Below are 20,441 nucleotides of genomic sequence, written 5' to 3' on the forward strand. Positions count from 1 at the left end.
TTATAAGGAATCAATAATTATAAATTGACTTATTGAATTAATTTGAAATGATTGAATATTCAGATTTTGATAGATATACATACTATTATCAACTTGATGAATATACTACTATCAATTTCAGTTTGAATATTTTGAATTATCGTGATTTCGATAACATTATTGTCATGAAGAAGGTATAGAGTCACGATCAAATAAAATTGTTTTACTAGTCACATATGATTTGGTTAGCAAAATTATTTTTAATTCTTTCATGACGGATGAAACCATTAAGGATAAAATATTAAATATGATATTAAATATTTTATAAAATATTAAGTACTAAACATTGAGGTTCCTTGTCTTATTTGTGAATGCATCAATCCAAGAAGTCTGATTCATCTTGTATAATCATGACTGAAGGTAATTTTATATGAATATGAGTAACATCAAAGAGCTAATTACCTTAGGCTACAAAATTGTGGTGCAGAATCGCATACCTGTTCTAAACAGAGGCTTCAACTTAATCCAAATTAGTATTGCATGAAGAATGTCATTTACAGGAAAAAGTCCTCACAATTGAATCAAATATTGACTCAAATGTCTGTCGCCATTACCAATAACAATTGGAGCTACAATCTCATTGCTATCGTCGTAAGTTGGGTAGCATAAGAATATATACAAGGACAATTGCAATGCTAGTTGACTGCAGCTTCACCGATCCAGTGTGTGATGCTCCATTAACATTGAGCTGCTCGGTATTTAGGTACTCGTTCTTAACAGATGATGTACTAACATTAACAGAAAGAGCGCCTGTGTACAACATATAGGGAAAAATTATCATTCTTCTGAAAGAGAGTCATGAAAGAAGACAATGAAATATGGGTACTTGGACTTACAATCATAATTCATCCAGCCTATGCGCTGATTAGCCAAATCGTAAACAAATATCTTGTCCTTTAGAACGATATCTGGAAAGAACGGTATAATTAGCTCTTGATATGGAGGATACATGACGGTGCAGCAATCCAAAGCAAAATGTGATTAGCATGCTGTCTTGATGAAGAAATGGACTTTTCATTAGAGAGGAAATTCACATGGCAAAATATCAAAATTATGATTTCTTGATGACATATAGAACACTCGTAGTAGGAAGAAGACCTGAAATAAGCAACATCTAATATCACTAGGATACACTTAGTTTCCCTCTACAAAATGTTTGGATGGGGATGGCCATACAGTTCAACTGTTCAACACCTGAGAGTCACAGGATCCAAATTCTTATTATACATTCTTCTTATCTTAACAGGTTTTTAGAAGTTTGTACTTGTAATTCTCAAAAAGCTTAAGGTTAATCTGTCTGAAGAATGAATGTCTAAGGCTTCTTAGGTGTGAAATCCTTATGTTACCTTTATCAGAACTTAACGGTGTGAAAAAGTCCATGTAACACTAAAAATGGATGTGCTAACATCCATTTGAGATGTTAGCATTCAGCACACCATCCACATATTTACAGATTCCAAACTACGAGAAACAATAAATGAAAGGTGAAGTCTGTAAACCTCCTAGTATTGTAATTCCTGATCCATGGTTCTTTTGCCAGCCAATACACCATACAATAGAATTATCCTGCACATGAGCATTTGATATTAGTCTATCAGATACTTCTAATATAGTAATAATATGTTGCATGGCATAGAGAAGATGACATCAAGCTTGTGGAGGGACTTACAACAGAAACTTGCTGCAAAAGATACTCCTCAGGTTTTACTGGCAAGGATGCACCACCCTTAAAGTTCAATGTAACGGAAGGAAATGATTCATCAACACTGTAGATTTGGAGATGTATCAGGTTGCAAAGATATTGAGGAACAAAGTACCACACCTAAGTTAAATTGCTAAAATAAGATAAAAAAAAGTAACACTGTGGTGTGTGGTAAAAACCTGCTGGAAGTAATGAAACACTTATTTCCTTTAGAAGGGATTGAATGCACTAATGGTGAAAGAGAAGAAACTATCTGCAAATAGGAAATGCGAGTCATAGCAATAAACCCAAATTTGACAGCAAGAAACAAAAGGTGGTTTCCAGAAAAATACTTTCAAACTTTTCATATCATTGTTTCCAGAAGTAACAATAACTTACCGCACTAACAAAAGGATCATAAGCCTGTTCTGCAAGGTAAGCCAATGTAGTCCCAGAGTCAATGATGGTTCCTTGTGCGCTTGATGTTGCAAAAACTGATGGGTCAATGGATAATATTTGCCCATTGACAGAAATGCTTTCTAGATATAAATTGTAATGAGACCTGAAATGCAAATCAATGCAATCAGAGCCCACAGATATCTATGAATAAGGAAAAAACACTTGGGATAGGAAGGGGAAGAGTATTCAAGAAAAAGTGGTTTCTGTCAAATATCCTACAGAAAATACATGTCTGTGAACAAAGAAAACAAAACATTCAGCATTAATTTTACAATCTGCATAGAAGAATCACCTGGAGAACATAAAGTTAGATAGGCAAGAAAATTCAGGTCAGAACTCTATGAACATATATAATTAGTAAAGGTTAGGAGTAGAAAGAAGAAATTCATTTTTAACGTCAAAAATAATATTAAAAAGATAGCAGATAACTCAAAACTCTTACTTTGGTCTGTTCTTACCACGGTTCTCAAGACTCTGGTTACAGTTGCAGAACAATCAACCAAAAAATATACTTGATACTGTAACTGGAAGCTGGGGTCATTAAAAATTCTAAAAAGCTAGCTTAAGTTCCTCCAGCTAAAGGATGATATTCCACATCAATAGATTACATTTTCATGACTTTGATAAAGATTTTGATTCAATGCTTTTACCCAAAATCTCTTCCAACGGAGCTTGTTAAATTTGAAAATTTTTCCAGATCATGCAACTAAAACTCATGGTGACAAAGTATTTAATGCCAAGACAGGTCTGGCTTTTTCTAGTGGCTGCAAGTCTAGTTTAAAACCTACTGAACAATTCGAGGAGAAGCAAATTTTAAAATGCAACTAAAAGATTAGAGAATGTTATCTATATTTCAAGAAGTTAAGGTGCTATAACATATTCGATATTAGGCTTCCTGTATACCACGTGGTAACTAGACTAAATGTGATAATATACGTTGGAGCATCTAATGAGAAGTTAACCAAACTGACAAACTTTTAGCCGGTATAACAGTAAGACAATGATGAAAAAGTAATAAAAAAAGAATGTTATCTATTAGAAAGGAAATGCTTAAATCATGATGATGAATCAAAAAGATAACCATAGTCGTGTAGATATAAACAATTTTACAGGAAACTAAATATGCAGATTCATACTAGTCCTAGTTTTCTCGAGCAAAATTTTTCAGACATTACTTTCAATTAGCACCATCAGATGTTACATTGAAGATCACTTACTGTGATGGAACAAGAGGGGTATAGACAATACCCGGTTCTATAATCTCTCCGAGAACCAATATGCCCCCACCATTGTCCGAACCCTTCAAGCAATGAGAAAAAACTCTAGGTGCAACACCTATAGAGGACAGCTGTGATACGACAGATAATTCATGCTGTCCAAAACCAAAAATCCCATCAACTGCCCTGTCTGATTTGGTCAAATCTCCAGATTGCGAGTTGCTACATCTGTGGAAAAGGTAATATCAAATTTATGAGTACATCCGAAAAAACTGCATTTTTAATGTTCAGCTTTGAATTGCATTAGCTCAAAATAAGGGGAGGAAAAAGATGTACATAACAATACACTTATGTTCTCTTTGACACTCAAATGATTGCTCCTACAAAAATATAAATTACAACTTTCTTAGTTCGATCCAAGATATTGCAAGAATTTATTTGTGCAAAATAATAAAAAAATAAAGGAAACCAAAAATTTTACTGACCAAGAATGTACTAGTTCTGGTGACAAGAAGCTACTTCTTTTCTTTCCCCATTCTTGCTCCAGTCAACTGGTAACCTAGTTTGATTTTGTGTAGATATGTCATGTTACCTAAACTTGAAATTTCAGGTATCTGCTATTTACAGGAATTTATATTCTTCTTTGACGTACTTGCGTTTTACGTGATTCAAGACTTACTGAACCTAAACAACACATGCAGAAACAGTAACCAATTTTCTCTGTGTTCATATCCAGAAAACCATATATAATAAATGAAGTATGGACTGCAACATTAGCCTATACTAGCCTTTATCCAGAAAACCAATCTTTGCTCATCAATCATATGAAATAACACACAAGAGACCAAACAATTAAAATCGAATCTAGAAATCTGTTTTACCCAAAAACAACTGTAGCTGAAGAATTTACAGTCTGCTCGTTTCCCAAGACTGTATCAAAATACATAGTATCAGATACATAATATCCCGAAGTGCCGCTTCCATCACCATACTGGAAGGAGTAACTGCAAAGAGAGCTTGAGGAACCAGAGGTGGAACACACTGCCTCTTCCGTTTGGAGAGCAGAGGTGCACCTATCGTCAGAGCAAGATATCAATGACGATGAGGATGACTTGTCTGGGTCAAAGAATTCCAGTTGGATCTGCAAAGGATCAAAGGACAGCTTGTGTAATCAGTCTCTAATGAAGCACTGGAGAGATATGCGACAGAAAAATTAAGGCTTATCATTTAACTGAATAAGCAACACTTTGTAAAATCAAGCTGGCATGGATCAAATCCATCTCATTGATCAAGGGAGTTGGAACTTCTGGAAACAGGGTCTTACATTCAGCCCACTGGATATTGGGCACCCACTGCATGAACTGCATGTCACCCACAAGATGTCACTTCCAGTGTCAATCTGGACATAAAATTCTTTCGACGGGTTCCCCAATTTCACACGAGTAAAGTAAAGCCTGCAGTTAAGGCCAAATTCAACAGCTCAGTAAACAATATGTAAAAGGAAAGAAGAAAGTTAGCATACCACCATTGTGAGAACTCAGCAATAATTTTGCGAGAACTAAACAACAATGTTTCTATCCTGATGACAAGAAAAGCGCCAACAGAAACAAAAAACTAGAAGAGCTCGAGAAGAAAATTAGAAGAAATACCCATTGATAATGTATGGGAGGAAAAATCGAATTTTGCAGATAAACAACAATGGTTTACCCAAACAAATAGCAATTTCAGCGTAGTACTTGAACTCTAAGAAAAAAAAACACACCATACAAAACGAAAATTGAGGAGCAAAACATCCGATCAATCTAAAAACAGGATCAAGGCTTATCACCAAACGAAAACCGATCAAACTTCAAACCGAAGAATCAAATGAACGCAAAAAAGGTAATTTTCTAACAAAACCAGAGGAGAAGACGAAACACCATCCCAGACACATCGAACTCCGAACCAAACCGCAAGAATAAAGAGTACCCGACGGTGAACGGATTGGAGGAGCCCTCGACGGGGAAATCCACCACCCCGGCGGGGGTAAAGGAGGCGCCCAACAGGGACCGGCCATGCCGGGCGCGGTCCCGAGCCTTGAGATGCTCCACTCCGACCCCTCTCGTAGGCAGCGCCCTCTCCAGGTTCAGCTTGGCCGGGAACGGACCGGCGGCAGCGAGATGGGCTGCATTCGCCGTCCCAGCCACGACGAGCAGGATCACGGCCGGTATCCACATCCCCCTCTCAGCCCCTCCTCGCCACAGCCTTCATCTTACGATCAGTATAGCTGGTAAGACGAAGGGAAAGCGATCGATGTCAATGATGACGTATCAACAACCGCGGTCCCTGCTTTGACGCCACTACTGGGGCCCACCTAAAAGCAGGTATCGGAGTCGTTCACATTCGATACGCGTACGGATCCGGTTCAGATTTGGGTGCTTTCGTCCTACTCACATGTACAAAGCAAGGTTCCATGTTCCAAATATCGGGTTATCGGATCCATCACCGTCGCAACAGATTTGAGGGTTTGTTGCATGGAACGTGGCATGTGATACGTGGGTTGAGTTCCAAAAGAACACTTGCTCTTATTCCTCGTATCTTATAAAATACTAGTATTTTATTGAATCACATAACATAACATTGCATTACATTATGTTACATTATTGAATGATTGACAAACCCTATCTTAGGAAATGCGGGACATCATTCTTTTTATACAGGTATGGATGCATAAAATTGCATTACATTATTATTAGTCCATTTGGAGTGCAATGGTTATGTGGGTGGCTTGGAGTCGATTGTCGTGAGCCCTACTTTGGCCTACGTGATTGGAATTCGGATAAGCACCAAACTGTTGGCATGTCAGCATCATACAATTCAATTAGAAGAGAGTAGGTGTAGAGGATCAAAACCATCCAATCCAGACTTGTTTTGCCACACATTTGTTTTCACTACGTCACCAGAATTATCAACATGATGCATGGTCAGGAAGTGGACGATGCATGGCCAGGAAGAGGTCTCAATCTTTTAACGATCCTTGATTAATTAAAATAACATAATTAATTTGAACCAAACTAAATTTAATTAAGATATAACGAAACTAATCTTAATTTTTTATAGAACCGGTCGTCTGAAATAAACTAATCTAATTTAGATTTGTTGACTGATTTCAAGATACGTAGGCTTGAACCAATCGTCTTGAATTATTTTGAATTAACTTAAATCGATCAAACTTATCTAATTCAGTTAATTGATAAGTTCGAAGATGAAATTGGACTATGTTGTATAGTATTAACCTAAATCGAATAAACCCACTTGAGCCTTAGATAAATCATATATATTATATATGTCTATCCCAAATAACAATAACATGTTGGGTTGAGGTATAATAGATTAGATAGATCGGTGACTATGTGTTTAGCACTAATCGTATAGTTGGGCGGACTTAGTTTCGCGAATTGAGTTGAACTTCACTCACAAGTTGAGTTGGGCTTTACTATTGAACTTGGTCATGCTTAGCTCATGGAATGTGTCGTGCCTAACAACATGGATTGGACCATGCTTGATCACATTGGCTAAGCTGTGTCTAACCACATGAGTTGGGACATGCTTAACCACATAAATTACGTCGTAATTAGTTACATGTGTTGAGTCATGCCTAGCATTCACATGCACTGAGATGTACATGATCACATAGGCTAGGGTATGCCTAATCATATGGTTAGACCATATCTAGCTACATGAGTTATACTATACCTAGCTACATAGGCTAACTCATACTTGGTCACATGGGCTAAGTTGTATTTGGTTACATGGGTTGGGACATACCTAACCACATTGGCTATACCATACTTGATCACATGGATTGAGCTATACTTTGCCACATTTGTTGGATCGTTCCGATGAATCAATTTAACCCAAGTCAAACCCCAATTTAACCACTCTCATTAAATTAGATTTTAATATTTTTAAAAATATTATAAAATAAAAATTATACTATATGGGTCGAGTGGTCATATCGGTTGAATTATACCTTGACACATGGGCTGTGTTATGTATAATCATATGGGTTGAAACATACTTGAGACATAGGTTACTCATGGCCTAACCGCATCGGTTGAATCATACTTAACTAAATATATAACTACATGGATTATGTTATACCATATCATATATCGTGTACATTGTCACATCAGTTATTTTAGTTAATCAACTTTAACGTAGGATAGACTAAATTTGATAACTTTTATTAAATTAAAATTTCATAAATACTTTAAAATATTATAAAATAATAATTAATCTTAAATCCATTAATTAACTAATTTAGATTCATGATTTCAAATTTAAAACTAATTAAATCATAAAAATTATATATAATTTCTTAAAACATAAATATATCTAATTAAATGAATTAGAACTATTATTAATACTAATCATTATAACATCTAAATAAATTATCATTATTTATAATTAAATAAATTAATAGTCAAATTTGAAACCTATTGCTTAAACAATAATAATATATTAATCAATTCAAATTACTTATACAATAATATACAAATCAATTCATTATATATATATATATATATTAAATAAGAGAAGAGTTTTTTCTTTTTTTCATTTGAGTGCATGGCGACATTTGACTTTTCATCACTAAATTTTTGCACTCCACATGACATTTCCATTCAAGTCAGTCGGTATTTATGATCTCATACATATCAATTATTACAGCAATCAAATGGGATATTAATAGCCACTTCTAACGTCTTATGCTTTTGGATAAGGATAAATAATTTAAGATGAAGGTGATATTGATATTTCTCAACACCACTATGTTATTTTTATATGTTTACTAATAAAAGCTTCATGTGACACCTAAGTAAGTCCCTTTCACAAAATAAAACAAATAAAAGTAATATTTTTCATTAAAAAGAAATAAATTATGGAAGTTTTTCTTTAAAAAAAATTAAAATAAAACGGAAGGTGCTAAATATAGTTTTCTAACCAAAAATCTTCCACCCACCCTCTTCTCCTTCTCTCATGTCCCCTTTGATCTCTCGAATCCTTTTCCTCTCTTCTCTCTTGTCTCTTCAAGCACATTGTTCTTCTTCCCTAAATACTATTAAGTTCATAAATTTGTTTTTCTTCTTCGGTATATTAAGTGTTATTTCTTCTTCTGGTTTAATATGAGATTATTCTCCTAATTAATCTTTAAGGTCCATCGCCATCGCCGGAGGTTTCCAATCAGAGTTAGGGTTTTTGAGGGCCGGGAGTGGCGCCGGCGAAGGAGAGGATGTTGAATAGGATCATCAAGCGGGGGGGCCTCAAGCTCCCCAAAACCGACGCCAACGAGCCGCCTGCCGTCGTCGTCGGCCACGTCTCCCGCCCCGCCGCGGGCTGTGACACCTCCTCCGTCCCCTCGATCGAGGCTCTCCCACTCTTCCGTGACGTCCCCGCGGGGGAGCGGCAATCCCTCTTCATCCGTAAGCTCCGGTTGTGCGCCGTCGTCTTCGACTTCTCCGACATGATCACCCTCCGCTGCGCCCGTGAGCGGGAGGTCAAGCGGCGGAACCTCGCGGAGCTTATTGACTTCGTCCAGTCCAGCTCCGACCGCCTCGCCGAGCCTGTGCAGGAGGAGCTGGTCCGCACCATCGCCACCAACATCTTCCGCTGCCTGCCCCCGGCCGCCCACGAGAACACCGGCTCCGAGGCCGCCGCCGCCGCCGCCGATCCCGAGGAAGAGAACATCTTTCTCGACCCCGCCTGGCCCCACCTCCAGCTTGTCTACGAGCTCCTCCTCCGCTACGTCGTCTCCTCCGACACGGACGCCAAGGTCGCCAAGCGCTTCATCGACCACGCCTTCGTGCTTCGCGTCCTCGACCTCTTCGACTCCGGGGACCCTCGCGAGCGCGAGTACCTCAAGACCATCCTCCACCGCATCTACGGCAAGTTCATGGTCCACCGCCCCTTCATCCGCAAGGCTATCAGCAACATCTTCTACCGGTTCATCTTCGAGACAGAGCAGCACAACGGCATCGGTGAGCTGTTGGATATCCTCGGCAGCATCATCAACGGGTTCGCACTGCCCATGAAGGAGGAGCACAAGCTGTTCCTCGTGCGGGTGCTCATTCCCCTGCACAAGACGAAGCCGGCAGGGGTTTACCACCATCAGCTCGCCTACTGCACAACGCAGTTCGTGGAGAAGGACTGCAAGCTTGCGTACACTGTGATCCGAGGGCTGTTGAAGTATTGGCCACTGACCAACTGCCAGAAGGAGTTGCTGTTCCTCGGGGAGTTGGAGGAGGTACTGGAGACCACGCAGCCCACAGAGTTCCAGCAGTGTATGGTTCCGTTGTTCAAGCAGATCTCCCGCTGCCTCAATAGCTCTCACTTCCAGGTTATGAACCCTTCTTGTCTTTCTTGAGTTCCTTTTTAGTTTTCAGTCTGAGAATTTTAAGTTTGCTGTTAATACTTCTAGTATTGATGCATCAGTGAAGGATGAATTTTGATTATGTTTCAGTTATTCGGAGCAAGAAAGTTCAATATATATATTGTGTCGCAAGTAACATCTCAGACATTGCCTCTAAAGTTAGTGAGATATTATATTGTCAATACTCAATGTTGAACATATGATTTATGATTCTGAGGTTTTCATTTACGAATACACAGTCAACTAAAAGCTGAGATTTATTTCCTCTGATCTTTATCTCTGAAGCATTTTAGGTCATAGGTTTATAATCTAATTATGATGGTCACATGATTCTACTAAGAAAAGAGTGAAAGTTGATCTGTTGAAAGAGTTTTCTGGAGCAAGAAAATATTTACTCTATCTGCCTGTATATTTTTTGTGCTGCGAGTAATTTCTCAGCTTTTGCTTTTCAGTGAGTGATATTGCTGCCGTGATCAGGGGGTTCAAACACATGATTTATGATCCTGAGGTTTCGGTAAAGAATTCTTTATTTCTCAACCATATGTTAAAGTCATGGTTTTATTATTCAATCAACGGTCCCCGGATGGTTGAGTAGGCATTTAACGTTGTAGCCCTACAGAGCAAGTTATGCGTCAACATGCACATGTTATGGTTCTTTCATTAAACTCTTGGAAAATAGAAATGACTAATCATATGATTCATTAAGAATCTACTACTTTAAGAATTCTGGAATGGATGGTGAATCACCTTTGTCTCATGCTTCATAGGTTCTTTGTTTCTAAAGCCTAGGCATATTATTTTACGTGGACCTCATGTAATATATAAATTAACCTCACCTTTTCTTGTTCTTTTGGGATTATGGATGTCGATGGTCATGCTGTTGTCACTAGCTGGTAGGATCAAATGAAATTTTGTCTTGCAAAAAATGTTGGCTGTGCTATCGCCACTGGCTTGGTTTATCAGTGTATATACATATATACATTGCATTATCATAAATTTGAATAGTTTTTTCTCTCATGATGAGTTAAATATCAGTGAATTGTATTTCATTTCTAATTAACAATTAACAATGCATGTGGAGTTCCTCCTGGACCACCAAGGTCTTAAGTTAGCTTCTTGCCGATGGTAGGTTCAGCCAGTAACTAATCAGGTAGAGGTTAATATTAATCAAGATTCTCTCATCTGGATATAGTTCTCCTTTCAACTTTGTGCTTGAGACACTCTTTTCCTGCTTCCTACTTGTGTGTTTGAGGGGTGACTTTTGTGCAATATCTTTTGAACATAAGCATATCAATGGGGGCCAGTCAAACTGGCCAAACAGAATCCAGTATTGTAAGCAAGGATTGTTGTGCTAATACCTTTCTAGCATGATATGGTTCCATGTCATGCCCATTGGAGTTGCTGTTTACTGGTTGGTATAGGTCAAATATTGGTCTAGCCATATACCTATTTTGATATGGCATATTTCGAGCCATGCCAACAAAACACATGCCAATCGGGCTGGTAATTCTTGATCCGAAGCTTGTCATGATTACATAAAGTTCATCAAACTATTTGTCCTAGCAACTAGAGATACTCTTGTCATGATTCTCCGATGAATTAATTCCCCTTGTGTAAATTTGCACTGCTGTATGCTGTTTGACCATTTACATATTCTTTCATTGTCTGCTAGCCTTCTTTTAAAGAATGATGATTCTCCAACTATTTTCGCTTCTTCATTGATAAATATTTAGAGTTGCAATATCGTCAGCCACAATTACATTGTCTATCAGGGCTTCCAAATATTGTTGTGTGAGGGGGGCTTCCAGTGCAACAGAAGAGAACAGTGGTGAACTAGCACATAGTTTAGAACACCTGATTGTAGATATCTTAAACTGAAAAGTTAAAATGAGATTCCTTGTTCCTTAATTTTATGATGGTTTCTGCATGCTTTTTACCTGCATGTGTTTGCCATATCTCTTTAAACAGAATAATCCACTAGCTATCATAGGTTGCGGATTCTTGAGCTGTATGTTTCTCCGTACAGTCAACAATGCATATTTAACTTTTAGCAGTCAGTTGGATGAACTTTCTGGTGTTGCTGATAAGTATTTTGTTATACCATCCACTTTTGAGCAAAATGTTCCCTTCCTTTTTCATACATCTTATAAGTCTAGGCACTAGAATGATTAAAATGCGCTTGTCCGATGATTAGAAGCTTTCTATATCAATCATTTGATACATCTTCTACAGATACTAAAGTTAAGGATGGCCAACAGGTTGCTGAACGGGCTCTCTATCTTTGGAACAACGATCACATCGTCAGCTTGATCTCGCAAAACTGCAGTATCATTTTGCCAGTCATATTCGAAGCACTGGAGAAGAACATGCAGAGCCACTGGAACCAAGCAATTCATGGCCTAACCGCAAATGTCCGAAAGATGTTTCAAGACATGGATGGTGATCTTTTTGAGGATTGCCGACAGCAGTATATAGAGAGAGTAGCAAGTGCCAAAACCTTGGAAGAAGAACGAGAGCTGGCATGGAGACAACTAGAAGCTGTAGTTGCAGCCAAAGCTGCTGGAGAAGCAATCATTCTTGTCAATTAGCCTAGCTTGCAGCCTCTCTCTCTCTCTCTCTCTCTCTCTCTCTCTCTCTCTCTCTGTATATATACACATGTATCTTCTTTTTTCCTTCATGTTTTTCTGTGTAATGTAATTTAATGTATCATTTGAGGATTTGTCTGCCTGTGATGATGAATTGTTTTTGAGATTATTGACTTTTCAGAGAGGTTGTATTGCCTCTCCTGCTTTTTTGTTTGTTTACCAAGTCCAAATGCCGAAAAGGAAATGTTGATCTATCGGACTATTAGAATTAATATAGGAAGAAAATAAAAAGAGATATAAATCACTGATGGTATTGCAGAAACACAGATTAAACCAAACAAAGATAGTTAAGATGAGAAAGTGATGTTTGTTTTGTCAATCATTTATAGACGACCTATCAAACTTTTGCTGTGTGTGGCCTACTGATGTCATTCGAATGATCCCCTAAAGAAAGATTCTAAGGGGAGGTGGTGGTGGTTCATCGTCAGAGATGGACCAAATAGAGGTCGATAGATAAGCAAGCCGATTAGATACGGTGGTCGCTTGACGAAAGTATCATATAATTGTCGGCAATAATGCACCTCTGAGGAAGGAGATGGCACGAGTGACATCCGCGACAATAGGTTCGCCACGGTGGCATGTCTGAATTGGAGGGTGCTGACGTGGAGCTTCTCACTCAGCCCCCCATGTCTAAACTTCCACTGCAAGAATGCCTCGTGTTGCTTATTCCCAATCCTAATTACATTTATGTTAATTTAAATTACCATCTTACATTTTAAGCCATGTTTTCGTTGCTGAAATGCCACGACAAATAGTACTAAAAAAGTGCTTATGATTATATAAAAGCTGAATTCTCCAAGAAAATATATTTTTTTTATCCTCGAGAAATTTTCGAGAGTATGTTTCTGTTTGTAAATAATAATTTTACCCTTGGCTCCTATCGAACTTGCCTTCGTCGTCATGCAGAACAATTTTGTGTCAACTCCACCACCACCTCTCTTCTCCTCTATTTTCATCCTTAGTCTCTGCTCTACCTATCGTTCCGATTACATCATCCTTGTCCATTGCACAAGCAGCCAGCATCATCGTTTGCGGCCCTTGCATTACCTTGCACGATCTTCGTCATTGTCTCCCTTCTCCTCTGTCTTGTTAGATTTATCATTCCCTCGATCTCTGCCCTAGCCCCTACCAAACCTGTCGTCTCGTTCTAATCATCCATGCCCATTGCATAGACAACTAGCATCATCATCTGTGACCCTCACATCGCCTTGTGCCGTCTCCCGCCATCACCTCCCTTCCCCTCTGTTCCATTGGACTTGTCACCATCTCCCCTATTACCTCCACCCCGAATCGGTGTAAGGCCCATTTTCTTACTCTCATTGTCGCTTGTAACTCTTACATGAGAAATGAGAGCACATGACGATTGTTGCCACCTCCACACCCTCTCCTTCCTTACATGAGGGCGAGGTGGACTAAGGAGGAGGGGAGTCAGTAGCTATACTAAGACAGTACCAAAAGGAGAAACAAAGAGTAAAATTATCTTTTCATACAACAAAGAGCTTTCCATTAGAACTTTTAAAAATCGAGATGGTTTATGAGAATTTCTAAAAGATATAGAGTTTGTTTCAAAAATTTACCTTTATATAAATTATGCAATAATCGTTAGTTGCTATAACAAAAATTTTGAATCCCAAACATTGTTCTGTAAGCCAAAAAAAGTAGCCTGAACACAGAATCATAACTTAGGGAAAGCTGATCCAAAGCTCAAGGTAGAAGTATGATAAAAGTAGGCCTAATTTTGAGAAGCACAATCAAGATAAGTTTTTTTTTTTTTTTTTTTAGAACACAAGTGATAGATGAATGTTCATCTCCCAAGAACATGCAAGAAAGCAAGCATCTCATCTTCTCTAGTAATGGTTTAGCTGTTCCCTCTAAATTATCACACAAGTCATCAAGTTTTCCTTTTTGAACCAATAAGAGGAAAAATTCACATACATTTCTTGAGTATCAAGGAGTCTGTGGACAGAAAAAAAAGAGATGCTGTTTTTATTCACATAATACTATTTTTGCAGGTGAAAAACTAAATTAAGAAAACACCCAACTTTGTAATTGTAACTGGTTCACTGCAAGGAAAACATAACAAATGTATGTTTCTGTTCTGGAAAAAAGAATAAATATATATTATCACAGTGACCACCGTCCCAAATGATCTCTCTCCAATTTTACAAGATATTAGATCCTGCCACAAAGTCGCCACAACACAGCTTAGGATTCCTGTCAGCTATATAACCTGAGGCCAAGGCCAAGTCACCAACAATATTGCCTAGCGATCTTGGAATGATGCATTCATGAGGTTAACTGCTGAATCCATAAACTGGACAAGGCAAAAACCAGCATGTGATTAGAATATGTTAACTAAGTACAGAAAAGGAATTAACACATGAATTTGAAATAAATGTACTGTGAAAATTTAGAAAACACAAGATACTAACGAACATAAATATATATCAATGTATACATCGCTTTTAGTAATCTGAGCACATAATCGTGCACTTAAAATCCGAATGCAGTGCAACAGTCATCGGTTTTCACTGATGGTCACCACTGGCACCGCTAAAATGTTCCCAATACAATGAATAAAAAATATTCTAGAGTGAACATAAACTTATCATTAGTGTAGGAAATTTGCAAGGTAGTCCATTCCATGATTTTAAATACTGATCAAGCCAATGTATATGATCCGGTCTGACTAATGATCAGCAACAGCAATAGTCAAATACTACTTTAGTAATTTTCTTTCGGTGATAATAGAGGAAACAAATCGATATACTACTTGATGGGCAGGCATCAAGGTCAGACAAGTTGTCAAAACCACAACTGCTCCAATATCTAAAAACTTTGTCCGTTGTATTTTGACTTGACAATGCAAAGTTTAAGAACAACACCCAGTCTAGAGTGAAAACCAGTACTGGACCAGCATTTAAAACGACTGTTCATTATCTTTTGACTTGAGAATACAAAATGGTACAAGGCTAGATAAGCAGAATCATTTTATTTGGTGCACACAATTGCGAATGGCAATCGTAACTTTGGTTTATAAATTACAGGGTTGCTAGAGTTTTAAGCCCATATTGTTTTGATATCCTTAACCATAGTATTTTATTAAGCATAATTCAACATGAATGCATATGGGAAAGCATTGGTCATGCAGAAACACCGTAACTTTCACATCGGAACATTCAGTTAATGAAAGTTGGTCACTAATACAACCATAAATATTGCACTTATTTCCACAATATCCAGAAGTTAAAAAACCTATAAATTTTGGTCAAACATTCTTGGTACATAGTATCTCTCTGCCATATATGTTATTATGAGAACCTTAAACAGCAAAATTTCCCCGCATAGTATCTGATAGTATCTCTCTGCCATATATATTATTATGAGATCCTTAACAGCAAAACTTCCCCACATAGCATCTTTCTGATCATAGTGCATAGTATTTTCTAAACTATCTTTTTCTAATTTCTGTGACCAAATGAAAAGGTAAGTTTGCATATCACTGTTACAACCATAAAGATTGCAATTATCTTCACAATATCAAAAGTCACAGAATCAGCAAAATTTGGTCAAACATTCATAGCACAGTGTCTTTCTACTTATATGTTATTCCAAAGGCCTTTAAAGACACCAAACTTCCCTATTTTTCCTAATTTCTGTGACCAAATTAAAAGCAAGTTTGCATATGACTGTTTTGATGAAAAATTTAACTCTGTTTCCTTTACCCAGACTCGATTAACATATTGATAATAAGAATCATTAAAGCAAGCTGCTTCTATCGATCAAAGGCTCTCAGGTTAATAAACAGAGGTTGCGTCAATGCAAAGAGATGGCACAATCCAGAATCCTCATCATCCATGATAGTATGCATAAAATTTAGCACTATTCCCGGTCAATCATGATAATTATTAACCGAAATTAAATTTTCAATAACTGCTGCAGAACAAATAATGATCTTACCATAGTGCATAAGTATAATGACTTACTGCCAGAATTATTATATTAAGAAAATAATATCCAAAGGCAAATTTCATACCAAGGCCAGTGCAAAATCCCGAATAAGCATGAGATACTTAAGCAAATATTGCAACAGCATATTTCAGAATACAATCTACCACCAAAGAGATGTGGAGCATACAACACATACTGTCTCCACTATTGTTTTAAACTTGAGGGGAAAGATATTATCCATATGGCAAGGCTGTGGGTGAAAAGGATTCAAATCCACTGGATTCTGTCCATGTGTACTCAAAGGGAACCATCCTCATCAATTTTAGCTTAGGAAAACAAGAAAGTGCATTTTTCATTATGTCTCTCAGAAGAAGATTCCAAGATATGAAGCGTAAGAGGAGATATCATAATTTTCAGGAAGCAAGAATGGTCAAGTTGCTGTTCACCTTTCCAAGAACCTGAAGTTCCCTTCCAACTGGTTCCATAAATTTAATATTGATGTCTATCGGCCATACCTGCATTATCCAGTACAAATAATGAGAACAATTTTAATGTGGAAGAAGATTTTGAAACTGCAACAGTAAGAAAGTAGGGATCATTAGTGAACGACAAAACTCATCTTCAAACAATTAAACTATACATATAACAAAACAATCTTCTCAGTGGTATAAGTAGTTATTATAAAGGGAACTTCACTATGGATCATTCTATAATCCCGCAACCGTGCAATCCATTAACAGAAGCATCAGAAGAGATTTATACAGATAACTGAGGTAGGAAAGAAAATTACTCAGAGAAAAGGAGACAACAGAAACAATTTTGTTGTCGATTAGCATCTAACCTCAAATGACAAGTTATATGCCCATCTGAACAATGTATAACCAAGTTCCAAACATTAATAAACATAATAGTTATAACAAAAATAACATACCAGATACCATGCACACAGAATGTCAAGAAAAATGTCAAATTAAGAAATTTACCAGTCACAATATAAGAAAAATTTTTACTGATTCATCTGTCAAGTAAATTTATCACTTCAAAGATAATTATGTGAATCTTCAAGGTCAAAGTATCAACCGATATCAGGAACTTTGACCCATATATAAAATAATGACTACAATACACACTGACATGATTCTAGATCATTTGCAATGTAAACTGCTGAAGTAGCATAAACCAACAAAGACTTATTGCTTGAGAACTTTTAATAATTTTGTAACATCTCTTCTACATTGACTCTGAGGTTTGCTGCAAATAGACGTCAAAGTGACTCCACTTTTTTTCAAAAAAACAGAATTTGCTATTATTAGAAGTCAAAAAATACCCACTTCATTTACAGAATGTCAATATAACAGTCAAGTCTATCATCATGGTCGTAACATCTTTCTCCAGATGAACATTTAATCATATTTTCCTCAAAGAAAAAGTAACATAATAGTAAAGAACAAATATACTGAAGAATACTCTGCTTAAATCATTATAGTCAACTATTTTCAAAAAAAGCATATTCATTTTTATTCCATTCAATGCAATCAGTAACCAGAAAGTCTCATCCAAATGACGGGCAGACAAATCCATATGTCTTAAACCTAAACAGAATAAGCATCTCTCATAAATGCCGTACATGCTGAAACTTCTGTTTTTTTCCTTATCCAGTAAACTTTATGCAAGCTAAAGATAATTTACCACATTAAAAACTTCTTCACCTATTATTTACCAAATTAAATACTTCTTCACCTATTATTGGTTTTTATGGGAATAAAAGGACATCAAAAAGTTCCATGACGAACTTAAATAATCATCCATAAATTTGCATCAACCTACATGTGCTAATGCTAAACTATCCTCTAGTTGTGAAATATAGAGAACCAGAGTTTCAATTCTGTACATAGGTTCAACCAGTTACCAGTCTATTTCAATAATCCATTAAATATCCCTTCTAGGGGAGCCATGGATAAAATATCCCCATAGGTTTTCATCAGAAAAATAAGAAGACAGAAGAGGAAGTGTAAGCCAGAGAAGATCATCGAACCGAAGAAGGGAAATTACAAGCCACAGATAAATACTTATAGTGCCAATCTTTTCAGGCCCAGAATGGAACACCATGCAGAACAACCAAAACAGAACTAGAGAGGATGACTGCAGAGAAACATAAAGCAAGCTATTGTGCAAATATATTCTAAATATGCTCCATAAATGCTCTAACTGCAACCTTGTTTCCAATCTTTTACTATGTGTTTCTTTTCTTCCTTGCACTGTCCATGTTAATAATTGAAATCCTAGGAGCAACAAACGAGATAAACAAGAAAAACAAAAAAAAATGCTGTTGACCAAACAAAAAAAGGATATATCCTGTAACAAAACTCCACCTCCAAAAGATTAAAAATCTATAACAAGCGCCACCCATCCATCAAGCTCAACAAGCATCCTCCTGTGGCAAATTAAGAGGTGAACAATTTGTTATCCTTTGATTGCGCCCAAGGACATACATCTACTTGAGTCCAAGAATGAGATGATATAGATGCAACACTAGGTTGCAAGTTTGGTGTTGTGTGAATGATTTTCCAAAAATGTAGCCATCATGGGATAAAGCAATTTAAGCTTTGACATGGCCGATCTTTTGAATGCTCACAGACCTTTCCAAAGACCAGCAGTGTCATGCCTCATAAGATATTCTTACCACTTCTGAATCGTATATCTACAACAAACAACTATGAGAAGAAAAACTAGGAGACCTAAAGAACGATTTAAAATAAAATTATCATGTTTCCAAAGTCAAAATTTGACCCACTGCACTAATCACATAACATAAAAGGAAACAATGGAAAACCTGAAATGGTAAATGAACTTGTTGCCCACCAAGACCACTGATAAAATTGTGAAAGTCACCCTGGTTCTAACATTGGAGTCGAGCGTTCGTGAAAGCCAAATTGCTTTCTTTTCTATTTCGGAATTTAAAAGTCCATAAACACATCGTAGTTATGAAATTTAAGAAAACGAATGAAATATCCATAAGCATTCAGTCATGGAAATGAATGCATTATTCCACAATTAAATAAATTAGGAAACTTGCAATCGCCATAATTGTTCCAGTTAAACATATGTCAAGAACGAATGAACCAACCGAATTCAATCAAGGACGATAAAAAGGAGAGAACTTTAAGACTCATTGCGAAACCTTGATTCCAAGCAACTTCACAGGCGTAGCCAGTCCCGGTACGATACAATCGGGCCCCGCGGCTTCCAGCCTCGCCTCCATAGCGAACCCTCCGCCTACAGGGTCAGGATGCTGCATAACACAGATCACATTAACTAAGCGCTTGGACCGAGGGAAAGACAGCGGGAGACTGGTCGAATCGACAAGGACGGGTCGGCACACCTTCATGACGGCGACGGCGTAGTTGGTTCTAGGGTTCTGTTGAACTCGGAGGACGGGGTTTAGGTGAATTCTGGGGACGGGCTTCCGGCCGGCGGGAGAGGCCCTCCACGGTGCGTCCTCGGCGAGCAAAGCTCTCTTCGAGGCGGCGGCCGACGACATGGGCTCGGTAAAGCGGGCGGGGGAAGCGGGATCCCTGGATATTACCAGAGGGAGGAAAGGACGTGGAGTCGCAGTTTATCCGAACGCGGCCGAGGCGGAGAGAGCGGCAAATTGATGGATGTAAGAACAGAAGAAGAGGACGAGATGTGAAATATGCGGCGGAGGGGGAGGCGGAGAGGATGAGATAAAAGAGATGGGCGGAGGGGTTTGCTTGGGGATTACGTTGCTCGATTAAAATATTCTTAATTAGTCGTTTTAATTTAATAATAAAAACACTTTAATCCTATCAAAAACATTGTAACTGACTCGATTGAACCAAATACTTCGATTTAATTGGGTTTCAACAGAAAACTTAGCAAATAAAAGTTCTAAGGTACTTTTGTTACTTCAAAAATAAATATTCACTCTCGATATTTTGAAAATGAGGAGCGTTATCAACAAAAAAAAAATTAAAATTAAAATAATAAAGAAAAATATCGTATACGTGCTCATTAGCTCA

The 20,441-nt window shown here is 37.5% G+C and overlaps 3 protein-coding genes across 5 annotated transcripts; 1 reads left to right on the plus strand and 2 right to left on the minus strand.

Moving 5' to 3' along the window:
- Window positions 1–493: 493 nt before the first annotated feature.
- On the minus strand, window positions 494–5,662 carry LOC103989431 (aspartic proteinase 36). The gene is made up of 10 exons (XM_009408271.3): window positions 5,365–5,662; window positions 4,721–4,850; window positions 4,278–4,537; window positions 3,397–3,624; window positions 2,120–2,282; window positions 1,921–1,994; window positions 1,709–1,805; window positions 1,539–1,605; window positions 876–947; window positions 494–789 (listed from the first exon to the last, which is right to left on the minus strand). The coding sequence occupies exons 1-10, from the start codon at window positions 5,610–5,612 to the stop codon at window positions 623–625; spliced, it is 1,506 nt and encodes a 501-aa protein (XP_009406546.2). The 5' UTR covers window positions 5,613–5,662; the 3' UTR covers window positions 494–622.
- A 2,736-nt stretch (window positions 5,663–8,398) lies between these two features.
- On the plus strand, window positions 8,399–12,595 carry LOC135615605 (serine/threonine protein phosphatase 2A 57 kDa regulatory subunit B' beta isoform-like). 3 transcript variants are annotated; one of them, XR_010488084.1, is made up of 4 exons: window positions 8,399–9,772; window positions 9,896–9,963; window positions 10,258–10,319; window positions 12,064–12,595. XR_010488084.1 is itself a non-coding variant. In XM_065114362.1 (2 exons), the coding sequence occupies exons 1-2, from the start codon at window positions 8,669–8,671 to the stop codon at window positions 12,391–12,393; spliced, it is 1,434 nt and encodes a 477-aa protein (XP_064970434.1). In that variant the 5' UTR covers window positions 8,399–8,668; the 3' UTR covers window positions 12,394–12,595. The 3 variants fall into 3 exon arrangements, 2 of the variants coding, with proteins under 2 accessions (XP_064970434.1, XP_064970435.1); XM_065114362.1 differs by lacking the exons at window positions 9,896–9,963; window positions 10,258–10,319; XM_065114363.1 differs by lacking the exons at window positions 10,258–10,319; window positions 12,064–12,595 and having other exon boundaries at window positions 9,896–10,240.
- A 1,820-nt stretch (window positions 12,596–14,415) lies between these two features.
- On the minus strand, window positions 14,416–20,147 carry LOC103989433 (uncharacterized). Its single transcript, XM_009408274.3, has 4 exons — window positions 19,784–20,147; window positions 19,583–19,693; window positions 16,848–16,916; window positions 14,416–14,764 (listed from the first exon to the last, which is right to left on the minus strand). The coding sequence occupies exons 1-4, from the start codon at window positions 19,940–19,942 to the stop codon at window positions 14,714–14,716; spliced, it is 390 nt and encodes a 129-aa protein (XP_009406549.2). The 5' UTR covers window positions 19,943–20,147; the 3' UTR covers window positions 14,416–14,713.
- Window positions 20,148–20,441: the final 294 nt, after the last annotated feature.

Source organism: Musa acuminata, chromosome BXJ2-6 (genome assembly GCF_036884655.1).
Source record: "Musa acuminata AAA Group cultivar baxijiao chromosome BXJ2-6, Cavendish_Baxijiao_AAA, whole genome shotgun sequence".
Lineage (NCBI taxonomy): Eukaryota > Viridiplantae > Streptophyta > Magnoliopsida > Zingiberales > Musaceae > Musa > Musa acuminata.